This window comes from Sebastes umbrosus, chromosome 17, assembly GCF_015220745.1.
Source record: "Sebastes umbrosus isolate fSebUmb1 chromosome 17, fSebUmb1.pri, whole genome shotgun sequence".
Lineage (NCBI taxonomy): Eukaryota > Metazoa > Chordata > Actinopteri > Perciformes > Sebastidae > Sebastes > Sebastes umbrosus.
Genome location: NC_051285.1, coordinates 5,113,429 through 5,136,611, shown reverse-complemented (window position 1 = coordinate 5,136,611; position 23,183 = coordinate 5,113,429). Strand labels below are relative to the sequence as shown.

At 40.7% G+C, this 23,183-nt stretch overlaps 1 protein-coding gene across 2 annotated transcripts in view; it reads left to right on the top strand.

Annotated features, from left to right (window-relative positions):
• Window positions 1-4,721: 4,721 nt before the first annotated feature.
• myo7ab (myosin VIIAb) overlaps window positions 4,722-23,183 on the top strand; it is a 33,607-nt gene continuing 15,145 nt past the window's right edge. The window contains exons 1-23 of one of the 2 annotated variants that reach the window (XM_037748259.1): window positions 4,722-5,030; window positions 6,337-6,430; window positions 10,900-10,968; window positions 13,183-13,296; window positions 13,428-13,580; window positions 14,314-14,498; window positions 15,227-15,348; window positions 15,603-15,745; window positions 15,832-15,945; window positions 16,106-16,259; window positions 16,403-16,479; window positions 16,798-16,917; window positions 17,086-17,228; window positions 17,367-17,577; window positions 17,706-17,841; window positions 18,161-18,267; window positions 18,930-18,971; window positions 20,061-20,198; window positions 20,409-20,567; window positions 20,932-21,024; window positions 21,583-21,677; window positions 21,801-21,885; window positions 22,027-22,245. In XM_037748259.1, the coding sequence (XP_037604187.1) occupies window positions 10,951-10,968; window positions 13,183-13,296; window positions 13,428-13,580; window positions 14,314-14,498; window positions 15,227-15,348; window positions 15,603-15,745; window positions 15,832-15,945; window positions 16,106-16,259; window positions 16,403-16,479; window positions 16,798-16,917; window positions 17,086-17,228; window positions 17,367-17,577; window positions 17,706-17,841; window positions 18,161-18,267; window positions 18,930-18,971; window positions 20,061-20,198; window positions 20,409-20,567; window positions 20,932-21,024; window positions 21,583-21,677; window positions 21,801-21,885; window positions 22,027-22,245 (2,628 nt within the window). In that variant the 5' untranslated portion in view covers window positions 4,722-5,030; window positions 6,337-6,430; window positions 10,900-10,950. The remainder of the gene's footprint in view (window positions 5,031-6,336; window positions 6,431-10,899; window positions 10,969-13,182; window positions 13,297-13,427; window positions 13,581-14,313; window positions 14,499-15,226; window positions 15,349-15,602; window positions 15,746-15,831; window positions 15,946-16,105; window positions 16,260-16,402; window positions 16,480-16,797; window positions 16,918-17,085; window positions 17,229-17,366; window positions 17,578-17,705; window positions 17,842-18,160; window positions 18,268-18,929; window positions 18,972-20,060; window positions 20,199-20,408; window positions 20,568-20,931; window positions 21,025-21,582; window positions 21,678-21,800; window positions 21,886-22,026; window positions 22,246-23,183) is intronic. The other variant, XM_037748260.1, reaches the window with a different exon arrangement.

The window sequence follows — 23,183 nt, the reverse complement described above, 5'->3', positions numbered from 1 at the left end:
GTTTTTGTCTCTGTCATTGCGTTGCTATTCTTACTCATTGTAATTGTTGCACATTGTGATACTTTGCCAAAAGTGTTATGGCTTTCACTGTTAACCACCACACACACACAGATATACATATATATACACTCCAGCTACTAGACTAACCAGGCTTGGTTGGAGTGTACGGACCTTGACTGGTTTTTTGAAAGTTGCTATAAAGCTTACCGGTTTTCTGTACATATTTTCCGCACGGCCATGCCAAAGCAGGTTTTAAGAACACGAAACCATTCGAATGAACTGCTCACAGCGTCGGTGACTTTTGTAACGAATCCAAAAAAAATGCCAGTGCATGTAGCAAAACCGCTTCAAATCTGCTCGCACCATTAACAACATCACAGAATATATAAATATATATATTTTTGTTTTTCTCAGAGTGTTGTAAAACATAATCCGCTGTTGCTACTTTGATAAACATACTGTGTGAAGTAGAAGGCTTATGTTGCACACTTGCATGAAATAAAACAGTATCCAGTTTTTCTAATATTTTGTATTCAGTAACCTGCAGTATACAGTATGTATATAAAAGTAGCAGCAACTTGACTTATCAGTTATTATTATGGGATCCATGTTTTGATGGATGTCATACAGAATATTCTAGACATTTATTGAAAGAGGAAGATGTTCTTGCTTGCGACCTCTAGTGATCAAGAATACGTAGAGGAATCAAGGGAATTATTCACCTTATTCAAAGCTCCATGATACCTTGCATGTGTCCTTTCACCGCGCAGGCATCTGCTAGAGTTTGCTAAAGGTGTCTTTCCTTTCCTTAGAGATTTGGGAGAAATAAATGATACTTGGCAGGTGATTGGATGAACCATCTGTCAATCAAACTCTTGCTGAAGCCAGTCAGGAGAAGAGCGAAAACATTTTTTCCATCGAGAAAGCCTCCAGTGTTGTTCGTTGCTCTTCTTTCAATGAAGAAATACTCTCCAGTTCTGATCTAATTGATGCTGTCGCAGCAGCTACGCTAACCTCTTCAGGAGCCGCCGTTGTTGTTTAGAACGAACAGTCGCCTCTCCGTGTCGTCACACACGCCTAAAATACACCCGTAGCTGCCAGTAGCTCCTCGCAGGATGCTGATTGGTCCGTGATCTGGCTTGCCGGACACAAGCGCATTACTTGAAACCTGACAAGATGGGTTTTCCTGGGACATGTGCGTGATTCTTGCGTGATCGCGACAATCCAGCTGCCGTGCAGAGGGAAAGCATCTTAAAGGAAAAGTCTGGCATTTTGGGAAATAGGCTACTTCGCTTTCTTGCCGAGAATTAGATGAGAAAATCGATCCCACTCAAGCTAAATCCAGCAGAAGGTTAGCTTAGCTTAGCATAAAGACTGGAAACAGGGGGAAACAGTAATAACTGGTTCTGTCTAGAAAGGTAGCCCCCAAGATGGTTAAGGTTAGGCATTGACCTTGAATGGTTAAGGTTAGGCATTGACCTTGAATGGTTAGGGTTAGGATAATTTTTATAGACAGATTTTGCATTCACATGTAGAATCTGGAGGCAACGGGACAATATCTTGGTATTGGAAGCGTTCTGGTTTCCGTTTCCGAGTAGTATTGACCAATCACCTTCAAGCAGGCTCAGGTTGAAGGCAGTTAACGTTACAAGATTTGGCCTTGGCGGAGGTCCGAGTGCCCTTCTAGTTTAAGTTGTGACAGGCTCTGTTCACACATGATTTACTTCCTAAAATATCCAACCATAAAGCGAGGAATCTCTTTCTTTCTATATGTCCTTCGCATATCTCGAGAACCGTTCATCCAGTTTACCTCACACTTGGTGGGTGTATTGCTCAGGAACCAAGGCAGTGCAGTGTCAAATGTGGTGCAATTTGACTAGATGGTGGCACTATAACAATTGAATTTACGCCTTGGTCTGTAACTTATCTCATATCAAAATTTTTCCTGGATTTTGTGGGTCCAGATAAATCTATCTATATAAGCCACAACCATTTGCATCTAGATTGACTTTCCACCATTCCGAATTTTGTCCAAATCTGATTTTTTGCTTCTCCTCCTACACATTTTGAGCAATCGTCACCAAATTTGGTGCAGAATAACTCTGGACCAAGCCGTAAAGAATTGCTCTTTTGGATTGTATATGTTCTGTACAGGTTTGATATCGCTGACTGAAGTTACCCTAAATGCTGTGGGCATGGTTTACATTACAAAAGATGTCATATCTCCTGAACGCTTTGTGGTATTGCGACCACATTTGGTGGATATGTGAAGATATTATGTCTGATTTGGTGCCATTTTGCCAATAGTACGGGCTGTAGCAGCATCATCTAACTATAAAGGAAGGATTCTCTGTCTGTCTGTGTATGTATCAAGAACCGTTCATCCAATCAACTTCACACGTGGTTGGTAAAAGCAGTCATACCGCGGTTCGCTGCAAGTAGCACTTCTGGGGGCCGAGCAGTCGGCTCGTTCTGGACGGGCACGCGCTCCGAACACTAGTCTCTAAGAAAAGGGAAGACACCTGTAGCGTTGCGTTACAAGGTATCAAAGGGACTAGGAATAAGGTGGTATACAAAAAGAAAATATTTGAGATTCTTTTTTTTTTTTGTGGTAATTTAAGAGGCTTTTTTCCCGTTTATCAACAATGACATGAAGGCAGTTGAGGTTTTTCTTGCCTGCTGACCTTATAGCCTCGTCAACTTGGATACTGCTGCATGTGTCTAATGTTACAAGACAGTGGTTCCAGAGAGAGTACACCAGGTACCGCATTGAATTTGACTCTTGCTGTACCAGGTCACCGGATACCTTCCACATTCTTGTCATTGACATTTTTATCTGAGGTCGAGTCTTGTCCACTCAAGGAATGAGCTTGTGATTCTTCTTGTATTTTTCTGCTGATGTTTATTAACTGGAGACTGGAATACCTACTGCATGGTGACACTTCTAGAAGATGCTACAATCTTTATAACAAGTATCTTTTATCAGTATTTTATAACCTTGTTCATTTTTATATATCCACTTAAACCTTGCGTTCCAGACTGGTATGTTTACTGATAGCTAGGTTTCAGAGAGCTGTGCTGTATGTTCTGTACCGTGTGCTTGTCTGTGTGTTCTTTTCGGCGTGAGCTTTCCCCTTTTTTCTTTTTCAATGCGTGTTCGTTGAATTTGGTTCTCGGTTACACTGTGGTTATTTTATAGCTACGATCTGAAATTATTATTTTTTCTTTTGTATTTAATGTCAACTTGTGGCATGACTTTGAAATAAAACAGAAAAACCTTTTCTGGGTTTGTCATCATTTTTATCAGGCCTCCACGCCGGCAACAGCCATGGCCGTCTGTACGGTGGGGATGTGACGGTGACACCGGTGTTACCGATTACACTGGACATTTTACAAGAATTGATGATGCTCAATATGTGTAGAGCGCTTACTTTGATCTTTAACGTCGGGTGGCGGTGTGTCTTGCCTCTCCAGTAGAGCTTTCAATGTGAGACCGCAGGTTTCCACCTGGCGCCGCTGTGACCGCTCTGCCCTCCTCACGGCTATTACCTCATTAACGTTATGGTTCCTTTATAGCATTGGGTTTAAATCTGAAATATTGCCAAATAGGCGGTTTTGCTTTTCGCTTTCACACCAAATCCTCCGCCATCGTCTCGTCAAGTCTCTCTCTCATCCCGTGTGTGAAATCTGACTCCTGCTACTCTGAGCTGTCACTTTCACTTTCAGATTGTAGTGTCCGTCGTCCGACTATCTATTGATAACATGGCACTGATGCGCTAAAATGAACTAAATGGGTTTTATCTCTATAAAAAAAGCAAAACAACAGTGGGTACGTAACGTAATTCGTGTGTGCAAGACCACCGTGTAACACCGATAACACCGACTACTGCGGCAAGCCTAACGTCCACTTGGACTCAAGGATGAACTGATTAGATTTTGGGGGTCAAAGGTCACTGTGACCTCACAAAAGACGTTTTTGGCCATAACTCAAGAATTTATATGCTAATTATAACAATTTCACACAAATGTCTAACAGGATAAAATGATGACGTGATGACATTTTGGACGGACATGGATTTAAACTGCAACTTGACTGGTTGGTGGAGACATACTGTACAACCGCAAGGCGATAATTCGAGTTTTATTTTATTTAAAGACACTACAAGGAACTTTTATTTTGTGTCGATTTTTGCGGCCCTGTGGACACATGCGGTAGTGTTTCCACATTTAGAAAACCTCTCATTTTACTGCAGTTCTACCGTGCCTCCCTGCCCTCCAGCATGGTGTCGGTGTTGGCTCCCAGCGGTGGAGACATCGACTAGATTGAAGTTTGAATCATTTAATTATTTTTCTTTTGGTGCCAAATCTATTTCAAATGTAAATAATACATTTGGTGTCTGAACGATACTGTTTTTATCTCTGTTAAAATAGTTATTATTCGAGGACAGAAGAAAAACATCAATAATTGAATGGTATATATTGAACGGTATCTCTGAATCTGGGCACATCAAACTAAAACTATCTGCATGGCAACTGACCCCTATAGAGGTAAGTGAGAAAATACATTTTTGCCACTAATTTCTGTGACCTGACCTTTTTAAATTTGCTCAGCATGTGGTAACAACTTGGAAGTCGTGTCCTGGGTCAGCTCCCTCTCTCCACCTCCCAGCTGGTCTCTGTATCTGCCGCCAACAGGCTCCACCTCCCAGCTAATCAGGATCAGCAGCCATGAATGAGACGCAGCAGGAGCCCCGGCACTGACCCAGACATCAAACTGTAACTGGACCGCAAAACGCTTGAACCAGGAGGCCGAGAACACGAGAGAACGACAACGGGTGAAGGCCGTGGGAAAGATCTTTAAATAAAGAAGAGTGACTGACAGAACAAAAAACAGATAGAAAGACTTCAGCAATCAGCTTCTTCTCCAGTACGGTACCATCTTGATCAACCATCCTGAGCTTCTTCACGGCTTCCCAGAAAACACGGGACTGACAAGACCAGGAGGAGGACGAGGGGAAGTGTGTTTAGAGGTAAGAGGGGCAGGTGAACATGGAGGCTGAAGGCTTAGCCTGCAGCCAAGCCACAGTGCTGCTGCTCTGCTGCTTTAGGCCAAAGCCTCTTACTGCTCTACGGCCTGTGCCAGCATTTAAAGGAACCATTATGTACCCTCCTATTGAATACAGTATGTGCAGCATGTGTGTGTTGCATTAAGTTTGAATGGTTTATTTACCTCCAATTTAGATTCCCGTAGAGATTACTTCTTGTCAGATTAAAAGGCCGTTACGTGTCTTTGTGAGACAATTAATTAAACACAGAATTGCTTACAGGAAAGAATGAGTAACATAATTGTTGCTTTAAATTGTTAGTAGGAACTATAAAAGTGTGTAGCGATAAGCATATGAAGTACATCTTAAAGGCAGGAATCAGGCTGATAAGGAGGCAGTGAAAAATGCAAACTTAAAGATATTCAGTTTACAGTGAATTATGAGAAGGAAAAACAGCACATCCTCTCATTTGAGAAGCTGAAAACAGAATTATTTTTTACTATTTTTGCCACCACTATTATTTTTCTGTTCTGTTTAATTTCTAATATTTTAGCCGTAAACTCAAGGTTTAATCACTAGCTTTTTACGGAGCGTTGGACCACATCTTTGTGAAAATGAGCCGCTCATAAAAGCTCCAGAAAAAGTTGGTTGACGGAACTCAACTAATGATTTTTTGGAGGGAGTCAAACTGCTGTTTCCTAACCAAGAATGAGTAGAGACAATAAAACTGATACATATGTGTGCTTGAAATGTCTTAAAAGTTGCATAATCCAATCAGTGATTTTACATAAGCAATGCTGAGCGTATGATGACGCTCGTATTATGACACAATTCCTAGTTTGGATCGGGCCTCACTGGTGCTGCAGCTGAGCTCAGAAACATGAATTAGCTTGAAACAAAGCGCCAGTTCAGTAACTACATTTCTCAAAAATCGGACAAAGTGATGCATGCTATCTTGAAACTACGAGAAGCACAAGTGGAAGATACATTTTCAAGATTCAAAACAGCAACATCAGGAACCAGCTATGAATGCATGGATTAGAAAACGTATTTCCCAAAACAGTTTCACTTATTATTTAATGTTGTTTATAAAGATTTACGTGGAAATTAATCCTTATCTAACAAGTAACTATATCTGTCTGATATGGAGTTGAAAGCCTCTGAGAAGCAGTGAAATAAAAGGATAAAAGTACAGCACTAGTACCTCAAAATTGCAAAATTAGGTTTTGCATTTCTGCATTAACAGTGTTGATGTTGTAAAGTCAGTATACTTGTATGTTATTTCTTGCAGAGACTGAACCAGCAGATCTCATGGAAGACATGGAAACAGTAAACGCTCAACGATGAAAGCTTCACATCTCTCTGTGCCTCTGAATCCCTGCCATGTGAGTCACAACCCATGCACACATACAGTACGCATGCTTGTTAGCATTATAGGCCACACACACACACACACACACACACACACACACACACACACAGATTAGCAGCCGAGGCTTGAGTAAGATTGCTGTTGGCTATTCCATGGAAATCTCTGAGCAGGTTATCTTGAGGTCTCATGAGGTTTTGAACTCTGAGGTTTAAAAAGCATCTCTGTATCTCTCTATCTGTAAAACTACTACTTTCCATTCATGCTAAACTAAAAGCTATCTTAGCATCTTAATTGCAGTTGTATCTATAGTACGTTACCTCTATTTAGGGTCTTTGCAAATGACAATATGGCAAACAATGAACAATAAAATCATCAAATATTAGCTTGTTTTGGAGCTAGTACTATCAGTGTTGCACATAAGACCTGGAAAATCCCACTTTACTAACATTACATCAGGCTTTCTCAACCTGTTCTGGCCCATAACCTTGTCAGTGCACCACTTTGGTCCAGACTAACACCAACTATTGAATTGATTGCAATTCAATTTTGTACAGACATTCATGACTTTGGTGATCACCTGACTTATTCTCTTATAGTCTCGTAAGGTCCCGGAAGTCTCCTATAACCTCGACAGTTCTGCACAGGCCTAAAACTGAGACCCAGACCTGATCCTGACTGGTTCTGCTAAGTTTATAACCCTGTCTCCTACAGAATTACGATTCCCAAACAACTAAACGGCATTCTCAGTTACGCTTCGAGGGAAACGTTTTTTCTCTCGGATTACGGTCGCAGTTTTAAACACGCGGTTAATATTGTGAATTGAAACAAAACAAAACAAAACGCAACAGAACTACTTGATTAGATTTGGTAAAACATCATTGTTTGGTTTAAATTAAGTATGTTTTTTATGTCATTTAAGTTACGGACGTAGTGAACTATTGGTTTAACACAGGTGGAAGTCCTGTGTTTGTTTGACCCAACCATCCACCTGGCCGCCTCCTTAAAAAAACGTAAAAACAAACGTAATCTAGGAGAAAATACAATAATGAAATGACAATAATTTCCATCCATTACAGGCTGGTGCAGCACATTGGCCACATTCAGTGACAACACATGACATGCAAGAGAAAGAGAGAGAAAGACAAACATTTCTTGATATATTCTACTTGAAAATGGCCAAACCCGAAACCAAAGCTTTACACAACAAAATGGCTCAAACCTGACCATTGCAGGTTGGGTGTCAGAGCTCTACAAACCACAGCAAAGAGTTGATGTGACTTTAAATAAGGCAGACTTCTGTACTTTGTATTCAAGAACATGTTGAAAGCTCCAAATCGATTCCACAGAAATGATAATATAGCTGTTGTAAAGAAATGTATTTATCTTCATGTGACCCTACACGAGGCTCAGACTCTTAAGGTTAAGAAATTGCTATATAGCCTCAACAGCAAGGGATTTAAAAGCAATCTCTCAGTTACACAATCTGTTGATTCCAATGCAATAACAGAGAAATGAGGTGTTAGCAGGAGCAGTGACTTGAATTTTAAATTGTGATTTATCACGTCACAGCTTTTTAGACGTGAGACTTGTGACAGCAAGTTTGTGAAGTTTAGGTTCATGTGTGTGCGTCATGGATGGATTACGGAACAGGCCTACCGGGCACAGCCAAAGGGTCTGGGGTTCCCCCCTCCCCGGCCTTCAACCACAAATTGTCTTTCGAAGAGACACGTACCAACCACAAAGATATGAAAAATGACCACAAAGAGATAGAAAGCTACTACAAAGAGACACAAAACAATGAAGAAGACAAAAAAAGACTACAGAGACACAAAATGACGAAGACACAAAACGTCTACAAAGACACAAATGACTACAAAGAGATGCAAAGCAACCACAAAGAGACACAGATGACTACAAAGAGACACTAAACAACTACAAAGAGACAGAAAATGACTACAAAGAGACACAAAACAACTACAAAGAGACACAAATAACTACAAAGAGACACAAAATGACTTTAAAGAGACACAAAACGAACAAAAAAGACACAAAATGACAACAAAGAGACACGAAACGATGCGTAACGATTACAAAGAGACACACTCTGTCCTGCTCCTATGTATGGGAGGTGGTGGGGCCTGTTCCCAGGGGCCCATTATCTCATAATCCACCCATGGTGCTAACAGTTTGCATCCCTTACATACAGTCCATTTGGGGTTGTTGTGAATACGGGGAAATACAGCCAGTCTGTAAAGCACAGATCTATAGGTCTGTGTTTGGGACAGTTGCCAGTTGGCTCCCTGTGGTTCTGGATAAAAGGAACCACAGCTCAGCTTATGTCTCGCCGTTAGCTGAGCACATTGTGACTCGCTGCATGTGGATGAACTTAAATGAACTGCATGATGTCTATCTGCACTACTGCTTTCGACAACATTAACTGCACCCGTACTAGATGAATTTTACATATACAATGTGTCGTAAATACATTTGTTTTGTTAGTGTGACACATCCAACTAAATGTTAATCTACTTATTGGACCACTAATGGATCATTAATACCTATTATCCCCTCCCCCCCAGCGGCATCTTCATCACTCATACAGTCTAGGTTTGTTTTTAGCCATACAAGCTATTTATGTTGCCAACTTGTTTGTATTTCCTAAAAGGAATTAGGGAAAAGGTCACCTCAGTTCCCTTCAGGGCTGGGTATCGTTTAAAAAATTGCCATACCAGTACCCAGGGTCTGAAATGAACTTTTTATAAAGTATTTTTTTTGTCTGCCACTCAAAAATTGTATCTGCCACTTTTGAAATCTCTGCGCTAAATAAACGAATATCATTTTAGATCTGATGTCATTCAATGTTCAATATATTTTACACAAAAAACATTATATACATGGTAAATTACAGTGTTCAAACTACAACGTGGCTTCCGGGGAGCCCGATTTTACAGGGGAAGGAGGGTACTGTACACAGTACCGTACTGTATTTTGTTATTGTCATCTGTAGTGGTTATTTGCATAAAACACACAATTCATATGATTATGATTATTTAAATATTTGCTTTGATTAAAAAAATCTTGGCAAGCTGCTTAGAGCTAGTGTTAGGAAGTTACGCAGGTCATAATTCTCTCTCTAATATCTATTTTATATATTTTATATTACTGTGAAAACTTCTCCTTCAAACAACTGGATTTAATCAAGTTTCTTGCCAAAAACTACATTTTATGAGATTAAATTTGAACACATCATGATAACGTTGTAATTTACCTTCACCCAATAGTCATTTTTCCAGAGCAGAGTTTGAACGCCTCATAATAATAACTCAATGGCACCTCCATTAACGTTAGTAGCTCCATTATTTAGCTCTATTCCCACCTCTAGCGTTTTCCCTGTCTGCCGAAATGGCGGATGGCCTGACGATTTCACCCGCCACTGCCAACAATTTTCCAACAATTTTTAGCGGGAGCTAATTTCAGACACTGCCAGTACCATTACCAGTACCTCAAAGTGATACCGATACCAATAGAGTACTTCAGTTGAGCAAAATGCCACCACATTTTTATCACATCGAATACAACTGCAAAATTAGATTTTGTTTTATACAACAGAATCCTGGGACAGTAAATATCTGACGTAGCCCACCTAAATTGTCCATTTCGCCCGTACTGTTTTATCAGTATTTGAGAGCACGAGAGAGGCCCTAAACAACTGCTTATATCACTTCAGGCCGGCTCTGAACGGACCCCCCCAAAAAAACGTGTTAAGTTCATACCACAGAGTAATATTAGAATATTAGACATAGCCGTGTTAGAGCAGAGATAATCAGCCATGTGCATCAGCAGGACATGGGAGACCAGTTAAGGAAAAGGGGTTTAGGGGGGTTAAAGGGTCTGGTGGGGGCTGTTGAAGGCTTACTTGGATTCCTGGGGCTAATCCCATCGCTTAAGTACGAGCCATAGTTGTTACAGTTATGACTGCTGAATCATTTTCTCCCCCACTGAGCCGTCTTTCCTTTGTTACACTCAATCACAATGACGCAGGCGCAGTACCGTATGCACAGTGTGGCCTTTTTGTTTCCAGCTAAGCAAAGTAGGAGAAGAATTTTGAATCCTCACACGGTCACGTTTTGCAGTTGTAAAACATAGTGTGTACTTAAAAACAGAAAAATAACTTCAGTTTACTGATTTAGTGTCGGCTCCGGCCCATGTTTGTGTCTATTTTAAATGCAGGAACACACAATATATCAATTTTAATGAATTATTAAAGCAGAGCAGACCTTCTCTGAGGTCTTACCTATCCATAGAGACCAGGATCATGCATATAGACCTGGTAGTTGTGGAGCTATTCTTGATTTATTTTGGGTATGTCTGTCCCTAGGCGAACTCCACCTTCCAGCACCCTATAGAGTTTAAGAGGTTAATTCTGTAGAAGTAATTTGTTTTTTTCAGTCTGATGATGCCTGTGACTTGTCTCCTTTGCAGAGCCCACACATGGTGACTTCTGATGTCCTGGTATCAACCCGAGGCTGAACCATGGTCATTCTGCAGCAGGTACGTCATGCTGGATATAAATGGCTTCTTATCTGCTCAGTAGCTGCTTTCATCTCACCCGAAAAAATTGACAAATGTTGCTATCAGATTATATCAGATTTAGCAAGCTGAAAACTGTCTACTACTAGCTGGATGGTCCTAAAGAGCAGTATAATAAAAATAAAATGTAATTTGTTCCAACACAACCCTTGGATGATTTGGCTGCTAACTATAGAAAAACATACCTGTAAGAGCAGCACGAGGGTTAGATCTGTGCTTTAATTCTTGTTTTATCAAACAGTATGCTTCACTTTTACAAAAAAAATGGATTTAAGGAAGAGGAATAATCAAATATTAATGAGTTTGGCAAACATAATGCCATCTAATGCAAGTTTGGCTGGAGCTGCTGAAGTGTAGTTAATCAAATCAGGAAACTAAACTCTGATAGAGCAGCATCTTGGCTTTGCGACACAACTTGTAACCCTGCGTAATATTCTAGTTAGCTAATAACATTCTTCTTTTCATTGGCAATAATAACGCTAGGTTACTTCTGTAAGTAGTTAGCTGGGCATGCTAACATTTGGAGCAGATAAACAAACTTTCCTAACACTTTGAGTGTTGTGTTTTTGGTTTTGGGAGGATGATATCACCCTCCAAACTCTTTATTATCGCTCTGACTACATGTGCAGAAATCCAAAGACTGACAGAAGCTTCATAGGAGCTACTTATGGAGCAGGTTTTGGAGGTTTTATGGCCAGTTTCAAGTGTCTGAGTGTTGACTGTTTGAAGGTTTCTCCTTTCTGGGCTGCCAAATTCACTACATCACCCTTGTAGGTGACACTGTTCATGAAAAGCCGTTCTTAAAACCCAGATAAGCAGAAGGTAATTATAATATCAGTAAAAGATTAGATGGAGCATGATAAATAAATGAGATTGTTGCAGCAGCAAAATCAGATACAGCAAATGGGAGTAGAATGGATTAATTAGGGTGTTAAGCTTAAATGCAGTGTGTTAAAGGGCCAGTTCACCTGACTAAAAAGAAGTGAATATTTTTGGACTGGTGGTCCAGATTTTGAGATTTTTGTCTCTGAAATTTCTGACGCTAATCTGAAACAATATAAATTGGTTTGTGGGGCTCACTGCATTGAAACATTTAGAAAATTCAACAGCAACCTGTTTTATTTTCTGGAAATAATGGACCTCATGCAAGAATGCAGATGTGTGAAACCCAAAGTGTTTCCATACTTTACTGTATGTGTAGCGTTTACCACTTTGGATTTAAAAACAATATGGAGCTCTGAGGTCAGGCGGGGGGTTATATCACGTCCATACTGGGATGAATGTGGTCACATTTAAGCCTTTTTTCAGACTTAATCTTCCCATTCAGAGAGTTGGCAGTTGGCAGAGTTGTGTGTGGTGCAACTTTGATATAAGTCATTGAACATACATAATGAAATAAAAACAGGAACAGAAACAGTAAGATTATAGCAGAACAAAGCAGAAGGTTAAATAACGCTCCAAATTTATACTAAATTTTGGCGAGGAAAAGCTGGCATGGCCATTTTCAAAGGGGTCCCTTGACCTCTGACCTCAAGACTCACTGACAACTGTTTTTGCCTGTTGGGCTGCAGTTTGCCATGTTATGATTTGAGCATATATTTTTAATGCTAAATGCAGTACCTGTGAGGGTTTCAGGACAATATCTGTCATTGTTTTGTGTTGTTAATTGATTCCCAATAATAAATATATACATACATTTGCATAAAGCAGCATATTTGCCCACTCCCATGTTGATAAGAGTATTAAATACTTGATCAATCTCCCTTTAAGGTACATTTTGAACAGATTAAAAATGTGGGATTAATTTGCGATTAATCGCGATTAATCATGGACAATAATGCGATTAATCGCAATTAACTATTTTAATTGATTGACAGCATTAATAAAAAGTAAACAAGTATATTTACCCTTGATACAAAGACATTATAAAAAGTGACAATTCACATATTGCTAAACACCAAAACAGCTTACAAGAAAATCTATTTTATATTTATGATTCTTGACTTTTGTAGTATTTGTTTTTATTATTTCTCCGACTGTATTTATTATAATGCACCAAGAGACCATTCCTTGTATGTGAAAACCTACTTGGCATTTCTTCTTTTAATGTAAACTCTGTGTGAGATCGTCCATACAGTATGTAACCGTAGCTGTGTTATTTTTATAATAATCCAGGGGGACTATGTGTGGCTGGACCTTAAAACGGGCCGAGAGTTTGACGTCCCGGTGGGAGCCGTGGTCAAACTCTGCGACTCTGGACAGATCCAGGTTCTGGATGATGAAGGGAGGGTGAGTCAACACAGCAGAATGGATATGTGATGGTTGTTTGTTCACAATCATACACACTGCACCTTTAAAGAAAAAGGTTGTGAACCACTGCTCTCATCTGCTCTTACTTCTCTCTCCCATCTCTCTCGCAGGAACACTGGATTTCCCCTCAGAACGCCACCAACATCAAGCCCATGCACCCGACCTCCATCCATGGCGTGCAGGACATGATCCGTCTGGGCGACCTCAACGAAGCCGGCATCCTCCGCAACCTTCTCATCCGCTACAATGAACACGTCATCTATGTTAGTACCTCTTTATTTTTGCTTATAAAGAGGACACAGATGTTTACAGTCAGAACTTCTTTATCCTCACTTTACCTGGAGGGAGTAACGTGGAAATTGGCCACAGCCCAGTGAAGTTCTTATTCAGGTTAAGCTGTTTACCTTCAGTAACCTGAAGTGCACTTGTTGCTATAAATAAAGCAATAAAGAGAATGTCCCCACATCACTCTTTGACTGAGTCCTACAGGTTTACTTAAAAAGGGGATAGAAATAGGGATTTCTTCGGAAGTACAAAAAGAAAAACAAATTGGAGACCTTATCTTGTAATTAGCTGCTGGTGCTCTTCTCTGCCCTCTCCATTTATTTATTTATTTAATATTGTTTGTTTAATTTATTCACCTTGAAAAGTGCCTTAGAAATAAAAAAAAAAAGTATTATTATTATTATTATTATTATTATTTTACAGTCTGACATTGTGCGTTTAAAACCACCAACAATGCTGACAGACTGGGAAATTAAATCTCAAATATGGTTTGTCTCGGTCACATGTAAATACCCCGCCTGAAGTTTTGATGAATGTTTCTGCACCTCGTCGGTCAGGACCTGGAGCTCACGTTTTGTCATTTCTCTCTGCCAATCAAATCAGAGAGAAAAAAGCTGTAATTGTTTTGTAAAGTTGCGTAAAAGTAGGAGATATTCTGTCTCTAAAATACATGATGGTAAATTCTTCTTCTGTTTTTTGGGTTCCTTGCAGACGTATACGGGCTCAATCCTGATAGCAGTCAACCCCTACCAGGTGCTCCCCATCTACACTCCAGACCAGATCCGCCTCTACACCAACAGGAAGATCGGCGAGATGCCGCCGCACATATTCGCCATCGCAGACAACTGTTACTTCAACATGCAGCGGAACAACAAGGACCAGTGCTGCATCATCAGGTGTGTGAACTGAACATAGTGAAAGTGAAGCATATACGACATTCATAAACAAGTTAAATAACATAAACAACCGCACACAAACTATTGACAGCCACTGATGTAAAAATTGCTGCACTAACACATTAAAATATGTTTATTATTATTACTTTTTTTCTCTTTGTATTATTATTATTAATTTTTGTTTATTTATTTATTTTATTTTATTCTATTTATTTTTTTAAATTTTATTTCAATTTTAAATGTTGATGTTGTTTTTCCTAGTGTACTTATTGTATTTGTCTCTAAGCTCAACTACTTAAAAATTGGTTTATAAACTATTGTAATTACGACCTGTAAATTGCACAAAAACAACCTTGAAAAAAGGGGGGAAAATAAAGTATTAAAAAAAAAATATATATATATATATATATATTTTTAGTTTCCTTTATAGAGAATTTTATATATTTTTTTGTCCTTTTTTTGTCATTGATGTTCAACTTTATCGTCTTTTCAGGATAATATTATCTGTAAATAATAAGGCAAGGCAAGTCTATTTTTATAGCATATTTCAGCAACAAGGCAATTCAAAACGCTTTACATAAAACATTAAAAGCATCGAGACAAAGTGCAAAAGAAACAGATTATAAAAGGACATTTAAGTAAGTGATAATGTACAGCGAGACACACAGTGGGATTTTGTGTCTGTGTGTTGTACGAGTGTGTAACGTCCCTCTCTCTGTGTGTGACAGCGGTGAGTCTGGAGCTGGGAAGACGGAGAGCACAAAGCTGATCCTGCAGTTCCTCGCAGCCATCAGCGGTCAACACTCCTGGATAGAGCAGCAAGTCCTGGAGGCCACGCCCATCCTCGAAGGTCAGCAGTGCTTTTACACGCAAATATATACATGGCCCATCTAGCATCATAGATTTGTAGATGTAATTATTTTCCCTTTTTTCCCAAAATTAGAGTGAACTTTGAGTCTCAGATGTCAAATGTAATCCATTTTTGCTCCCGCAGTCATCTGTAGTTTTACTTCAAACAGTCCAGCTACATCAGTACAGTAGTACACTGTCAGACCCAGTTCTGTCTACGCCTCACTCACTGTATGATTTAATCAATCCATTCAGCCTTTGGCAATGCCAAGACCATTCGTAACGACAACTCCAGTCGCTTTGGGAAGTATATAGATATCCACTTCAACAAGCGAGGGGCCATTGAAGGAGCCAAGATAGAGCAGTACCTGCTGGAGAAGTCCCGTGTGTGTCGACAGGTGAGAATCGTAGTTTTAGATTAAACACATCCTCAGTGTCAGTAAAGAAACAGCTTTTCTGACTGTCTCCCCCTCTGCTCCTCCAGGCTCCAGATGAGAGGAACTACCATGTGTTTTACTGCATGCTGAAGGGGATGGCGCCGGAGATGAAGGCCAAGCTGGGTCTGGGCCTCGCCGCAGACTACTCCTACCTCACCATGGTGAGTCTGTGGCTGTGTGACAGACCGTTCATACTGTTTATACTGATATATGGGGTCATTATTGAGCTCTTATTAAAGCTGAGATCTGGATCTGTTAACATCCAACTCCAATGTTGTATGATATGTTGACAAAAACTGACCTTTATCCAAAACGCTCCAGGGTAAATGTACAGCGTGTGACGGTCGAGACGACCTGAGAGATTACTCCAGCATCGTGTCGGCCATGAAGGTCCTCATGTTCACTGAGACGGAGAACTGGGAGATTTCCAAGCTGCTGGCGGCCATCCTGCACATGGGCAACCTGGGCTTCGAAGGTACGATGAACGGCATGCTCAGACTTGTTCCTCTCTTGCTGACAGTGTCAGAGTAGTGATGGCGACTGGATTGTATAATATTGAGAGTTGTTTCTAATGTTGTGTCTGTGGAGGGAAACAATGATCGTTTTGGTTTTCCTCAGCTCGCACGTACGATAACCTGGACGCCTGTGTGGTTGTGAGATCTCCCGACCTCATTACTGCTGCTGCACTCATGGAGGTGTGTATCTGTGTGTACAACAAGTCTCCACATTGGTCTGGTGAATGGAAAACCAAATTGTTGTCAGAAACAGTAATCACCTGCTTAAAATCCAGCAATATCTCTACACCTCTAGTAAAAAAAAACGCCTAAAATAACTACCCCAAATTAATCAGGACTAGCTCCGCAACCATAAGACAGTATATGCATATATCCGGTCTCCTTTGAAAGGTAAGAAGCTAGGGAATATGAATCCATTGTAAGTAAACTAAACTCTATTAAAATTCAAAAAATTAGAGTCGCTCATTGTCTAACGTTGCTTGTTGTGCACCTCTGTAGGTGGAGCCGAAGGACGTGATGGTGTGTTTGACCACAAGAACCCTGATCACACGTGGTGAAAGTGTCGTCACTCCTCTCAGTGTGGAACAAGGCCTGGATGTCAGGGACGCCTTCGTCAAGGTACCCATCTTTTAAATACAGAAATATCTGATCTGAAACAACCAAAACCCTTCCATGTAGGACCCCATCACTCACAGTACGAAGCTGATTGAGAAAATAGCTTTAAAGAAGAACTTAGCAGCAACTGAAATCTTAGTTTTTGCTGACATCCTGTGGTTTAACTTGCAGGGAATCTACGGACGTCTGTTTGTCTGGATTGTGGATAAAATCAATGCTGCCATATTCCGACAGCCATCCTGCGAGAGTAACATCATGCGCAGGTCGATCGGGTTGCTGGACATCTTCGGTTTCGAGAACTTCATCGTCAACAGGTGATTTATACTCGGTCGTTTGATTAGAAAGTTTGTCAAGTCCATAGAAAAATCTTTTGTTTCTTCAAACAGTGTTTATACTGTACTTTCACACCTCTTACTCCCGGCGTACTCCCGTCTGATTTGTCCTCGCTGTAGTTTCGAACAGCTGTGCATCAACTTTGCCAATGAGAACCTGCAGCAGTTCTTTGTTCGCCACGTCTTCAAACTGGAGCAGGAGGAGTACAACCTGGAGGACATCAGCTGGCAGCACATCGAGTTCACCGACAACCAGGACGCTCTGGATATGATCGCCAACAAACCCATGAACATCATCTCCCTTATTGATGAAGAGAGCAAGTTCCCTAAGGTGCAATACAAGAGAGATTTACACCAGTTCATAGATTCTATGATGGGCCTTTTACAAGATCATTTGAAGAGAAGTCAACAGATTTATTTTGCTTTTTTTGATCGTTGATGTTCTTTGTCTTTTGTCAGGGAACTGATGCTACGATGCTGTACAAGCTCAACTCACAGCACAAGCTCAACTACAACTACATCCCTCCTAAAAACTGCTACGCAACCCAGTTTGGTATCCAACACTTTGCTGGAGTGGTGAACTACGAGACCAGAGGTGCGTTCTGTTTCATCCATTTTGCCGCTGCGCGTTTTCATGCTTTGTTTTATGCTCCTTCTTCTCTCGCTCCTCTCTTGTTTGTGATGTGTTATGCTGCAATTTGCTCAGACAGAAGAGAGAGAAGTTACCTGCGTGTTTTTGATTTGTCATAATTATCTTTTATAGATATAGATAGATATTTATTTATTTGTAAAAAGCAAATCTGTACACAAACTGGACCAGAAGTAAAATTCAACCATATATCTTTTTATTTTTATTTATTTATTCTTGTTTTGGACCCAAAGTGACAGTTTTTCTCTCCCCATCCTTCCTCCAGGCTTCCTGGAGAAAAACCGAGACAGCCTCCACACCGACATCATCCAGCTTGTCCACTCGTCCAAGAACAAGTTCATCAAGCAGATCTTCCAGGCTGACGTGGCCATGGTGAGACCAACAAAATACTGTAACACTGACTACGTTTTGCTTGTTTTAAAGGGATAGTTTGGGTGTTTTGAAGTGGGGTTGTATGAGGTACTTATCTATGGTCAGAGTATTAGGAGTACCAGCACGGGAGCCAGCCTTTTCCGTCGGGGAACTGAAGTCGTATCCATATATGCTCTCTTTAAAGCCACCAGACTCAATTGGAGAAAAAACTGTAATTTTACCTTGCAGAACACGGGAGTTGCTGTGTGTGACTTTGATGAATCCAAAGTCGCACAATAACACAAACAAACTAACCGATCGAGGCAGCAGTCGACCAGCAACTCCCGTATTCTGCGAGATAAAATTGCTGTTTTTAAAATGACATCTGGTTACTTTGGCGAGAGCATCGATAACAGCTTTAGTTCCCCATCGGAAACATAGACTGTCTCACAGCAAGGTACACTGGTGAAATTATTCTTCAAAACACCCAAACTATCCCTTTAATACTTGTAATGGTGGACTAATATTTTTCACCTCCTTTTTTTAATTTTGTAACGACTTTAAAGATGTCTTCAAGTGATAATGTCTTGCCTCCCTTTAACGTTTTCTCCTCACGGTGTTGACTTTTAACTAATGGCGCACCTCCTGCTCTCATTCTGCTGTCTCTTCTCCTCTCACATCAGTTTCTGTGTGGCTATCAGCAGCCCAGCACCCCTCCTCCCAAGGTATGCAACAACCCATGAATTCCCCCCTCTCCCGCTTTAAGCTCTTCCTTTTATCCTACAGGTGTGCAGGTTGTTGTAGCAGAAGCCAGAGGGAAACGTGTGTTTATTTGATGATATTTAGCATTAAGTTAATGAGAAATTAACCAGCAAACTCTCTGACACGCACAGTTCTCAGTCCTCATCCATCTGTCAAAGCAAATATTGCTTTTTGAAGAGACAATTTGAAAAACTTCCAGAGACCTGAGGGGCTTTTTGAAACAGGAAGTCTAATAATGTTTTCTGTTTGAGAGGAATTACCGTGAAGACAGCTGTCAGAGATTTTGTTGTTTACTGTTTCATTCGTCTGTTGTGTTCAGTGGTGATAACGTGTGTGTGCACCCCGTGTTTCCATTCTGTGTTTAAAATGTGTCTAGTGTTTATCCATATGTTGCAAACCATTAACAAAATGTTACATATAAATGAAATCCCGATTGTAATATTCAGAGAAAAAAACTCAGAATTTCCGAGATTAAAGTCATAAATTTACAAACAAAGAAAAGCCAGTCCCGATAGTGATACCTTGACTTTAGGTATCGACCGATACCGAGAACAGATCCGATACCAGTGTTTAATTAATAAGCTGTATGCCTCACTGTGTGGAAGAGACTGGGATCATTCTGTTATGTGTAAGGCAACATCAGGCTTGACTTAAACATTGCTTTCCTAATTTTATAAAACAAAATGTAACAAACATTATTAGTAATAATAAAATAAATAATAATAAATTAAATAATACATTTAATGCAGCAATAAATTGCTCAAAACTTAAACAGGAATTAAAATGCCAATAAATAATGTAAATAGTATATAAAAATAGAATTTAATAGAATATATCGGCCCAATTGTCACCGCTATCAGATCCAGCTATTTGAGTCAGTATCGGCCCAATATCTGATCCGTTATCGGTATCGGTGTATCCCTACTTATGCTGTGTTATTTTATAAAACATAATGCTGACATTGTGTTAATTTCCTGTATCTGGCTGTAGACACTTGTTCATCTGGGTTGGTGAAATGTAGTTTTATGTATTTCTACTGTGTGTGTTTTCAGGGTGCTGAGACGAGGAAGCGCTCTCCCACTCTGAGCAGTCAGTTCAAACGTTCCCTGGAGATGCTGATGAGGACGCTCAGCGTGTGTCAGCCGTTCTTCGTTCGCTGTGTAAAACCCAACGAGTTAAAAAAACCATTGGTGAGACCATTTTTTAATGTGTTGGAATTCCTGCATATCCAAACTGTTCCTTTAAGAGTGACATAGTATAAACAACTGTACAGGTTAACCTAATTACATTTTCTGGATACAATAAGCTTATTTTTACTTCAGCTTTTGTAAAATGTCACTATGTCCTTTTAAGTTTTGATGTTCTTTAAACCTGTCTGTTTCTCTGTCTGTTTTTTTCAGTTATTTGACAGAGAGCTGTGCGTTCGTCAGCTGCGATACTCCGGCATGATGGAGACCATCAGGATACGGCGGGCCGGCTATCCCATCCGATACACCTTTGGCGAGTTTGTGGACCGTTACCGGGTCCTCATGCCTGGCGTCAAACCTGCTCACAAACAGGTCAACAACACAACCACCGCCATCTGTTACAATCCTGTTTCTGTCGTCCTCTTCAGTCCTGATTAAACCTGTTTAAAGGGGCTGCCAATAACATTATTAAAGGGTCACCCAAACTACACAGACACATTTTTCTACTTAGATTTCTGACACCTCAATATAAATTGGTTGAATTGGAAGTTTATTTGTGTTGCTGAAAGCATTGGGATCATTACAGTCAGGTTGTGGTCAGCTTAGCTTTGCATAAAGACTGGAAGCAGTCTCGCTGCTGGCTGAGATAGTATCTGATTGTCCTACGTCAAAGTCTTTAAAACAGTCTTTACTGGTCCAGGAGTCGTCACTTTTACATTGTTCTCTCTCCTATCAGGAAGACCTACGAGGGACGAGTCAGAAGATCGTCTGGGCCCGGCTGGGGACACTCGATGACTGGCGGATCGGAAAGACGAAGATCTTCCTAAAGGTTGTTTTTGTGTGTGTGTGTAAAAGTTCTTGACTCTGAATCCGTATCTACCTACAGTAAATGACAGTCGACACGCACCTAGTTTGGAGAAACAGGCAGGAGTACCAGCACGGGAGCAAAGCAATGTAGTGCTGTGTACGGGGGCAGCAGCAACACAGATGTTAGACACCTAAAAACATCGATATCAGTTTAAGTGTACTTTATATTTAGAATATTTTCACCACTTTACCTTGCCGTCAGACAACCCTTTCTAACAGGGAACTGTACATTCCTTTGCTCCCGTGCTGGTACTCCTGTCTGTTTCTCCAAACTCCATCTACTGTAGATGCAGTAGATACTGCAGTAGATACTGTAGATACACTGACTATGGAGAAGTACCTCATACAACCCCACTGAGAAACACCCAAACTATCCCTTTAAGACCCTCACCGCATCAGTTCATATTGTGCTTTAGTGGTGTATATCACCAAACAAATTTGTAAGTAATCAAATGGGACTGTAGGTCCATGAGGCTGTGTTGTCCCTCTTCTTTATTTGTCTCTGCTTGTTTCTTGTCAGGACCACCACGACATGCAGCTGGAGATCGAGAGGGACAAGGGCATCACTGACAAGGTCATCCTCATCCAGAAGGCTGTGCGTGGACTCACAGTGAGGTGAAGGACTTGATAGTTGAACCTCGATACTCCATTTCCGGTTCAGCTCTAAAGGAGGGATTCAGGATCCAGTTCTTTTATGTCCTGGTTAAAATCTACTCTCTGTCTCCTCTTCTGTCGTAGGAAACACTTCCTCAGACTGAGGAGCGCTGTGATGTTTATCCAGAAGGTGTGGAGAGGTTATCAATGCAGGAAGAATTACCAAATTGTGAGTCCTTTACACTTTCAGTGTGTAGATTTGTAGTTTTTCATTGGTTAAAATATTCTTTAAGATGTTTTTGCTCTTATATTTGCTTTACAAGTCACACTAACGTCCTCTCCACCGTTAAAACTTGTTCCTCTCCTTCAGATGCAGTCGGGCTTCCTGCGCCTCCAGGCCGTCTACAGGTCGAGGAAGCACTACAAAAGCTACCGGACGACCCGCCTCCGTATTACTCACATCCAAGCCCGTTGCCGCGGCTTCCTCATCCGGCAGACATTTTGGCGGCGTCTTCGTGCTGTGTTGACCCTTCAGGCCTACACCAGGGGCATGATAGCCAGACGCCTCTGCCAGAGGCTCAGGGCAGAGGTAAATAGTGATTATGTTTACTACTGCTACATATATCATGTTGCTGACGTGCCAAAAAGAGAGGGCCGCTGGTGTTGAGGAATAACACGAGGGGAAGAAATTGTGGTGTGTCACAAATTTGATTGGGCTAAAAGAAACTGTATTTTTGTTACTTTAATATTACGGTGCTTTCGCAAGCCAACATTTAGTCCGTTTGGGCAGCCGTGAACACAATAATCGCACTCTTGTGCGGACCAAAACAACCGCTTACGAGAGGTGGTCTCGGACCATTTCCAAGTGAACCAAAACACAGGCTGCCTGTGTGGGCATTTGTTGAGATGGACACAGGTAAACGACAGATTAACATAAGAGGGAGAGGACTGGCTCATGTTTGCTTGGCATCTGGGCCGAAGAGAACATACAGAATATGATAAATAATGTCCACAAAAATAGTGACGTCTATAAAGTCATTTGAGATAATCTTGAGGGATTCGTGCACACAGTAGATCAGTGCCGAGTCAAAGTGAAAAAGCTTTGAGAGCGATATTTCAAAGTCTGCGATTCCCTGTGTAGAATAGCTGCTCTGTGTCAATAGGATCCTGTTAGTTGGTCCTCTGCCTGAAAATCTATTCAAATCTTTTATTAGAAAAGTGTTGCAACTGTCGGAAATTTGCATCACTGTCGCCGATATGAATAATTTTGATGCAAAATATTTGCAGGCGAGTAATTCGCAATTTTCGTGTCATTTATTCGTCATGCCCCAGGTGTGTAAAGGCCTTTACATGAGAAGGTTCGACACCACTCTCATGTCCGTACGGTACATCTGAAACTTACCTTAGTTTAGCTTAGCTTAGTATCAACACTGGAAGCAGGGGAAAACAGTTAGCCTGACTCCGTCCAAAGGTCAAAAAAATACATGTAGATGTGTGAAGTTGAAGTTCAGACCCTGCCTACTTTCA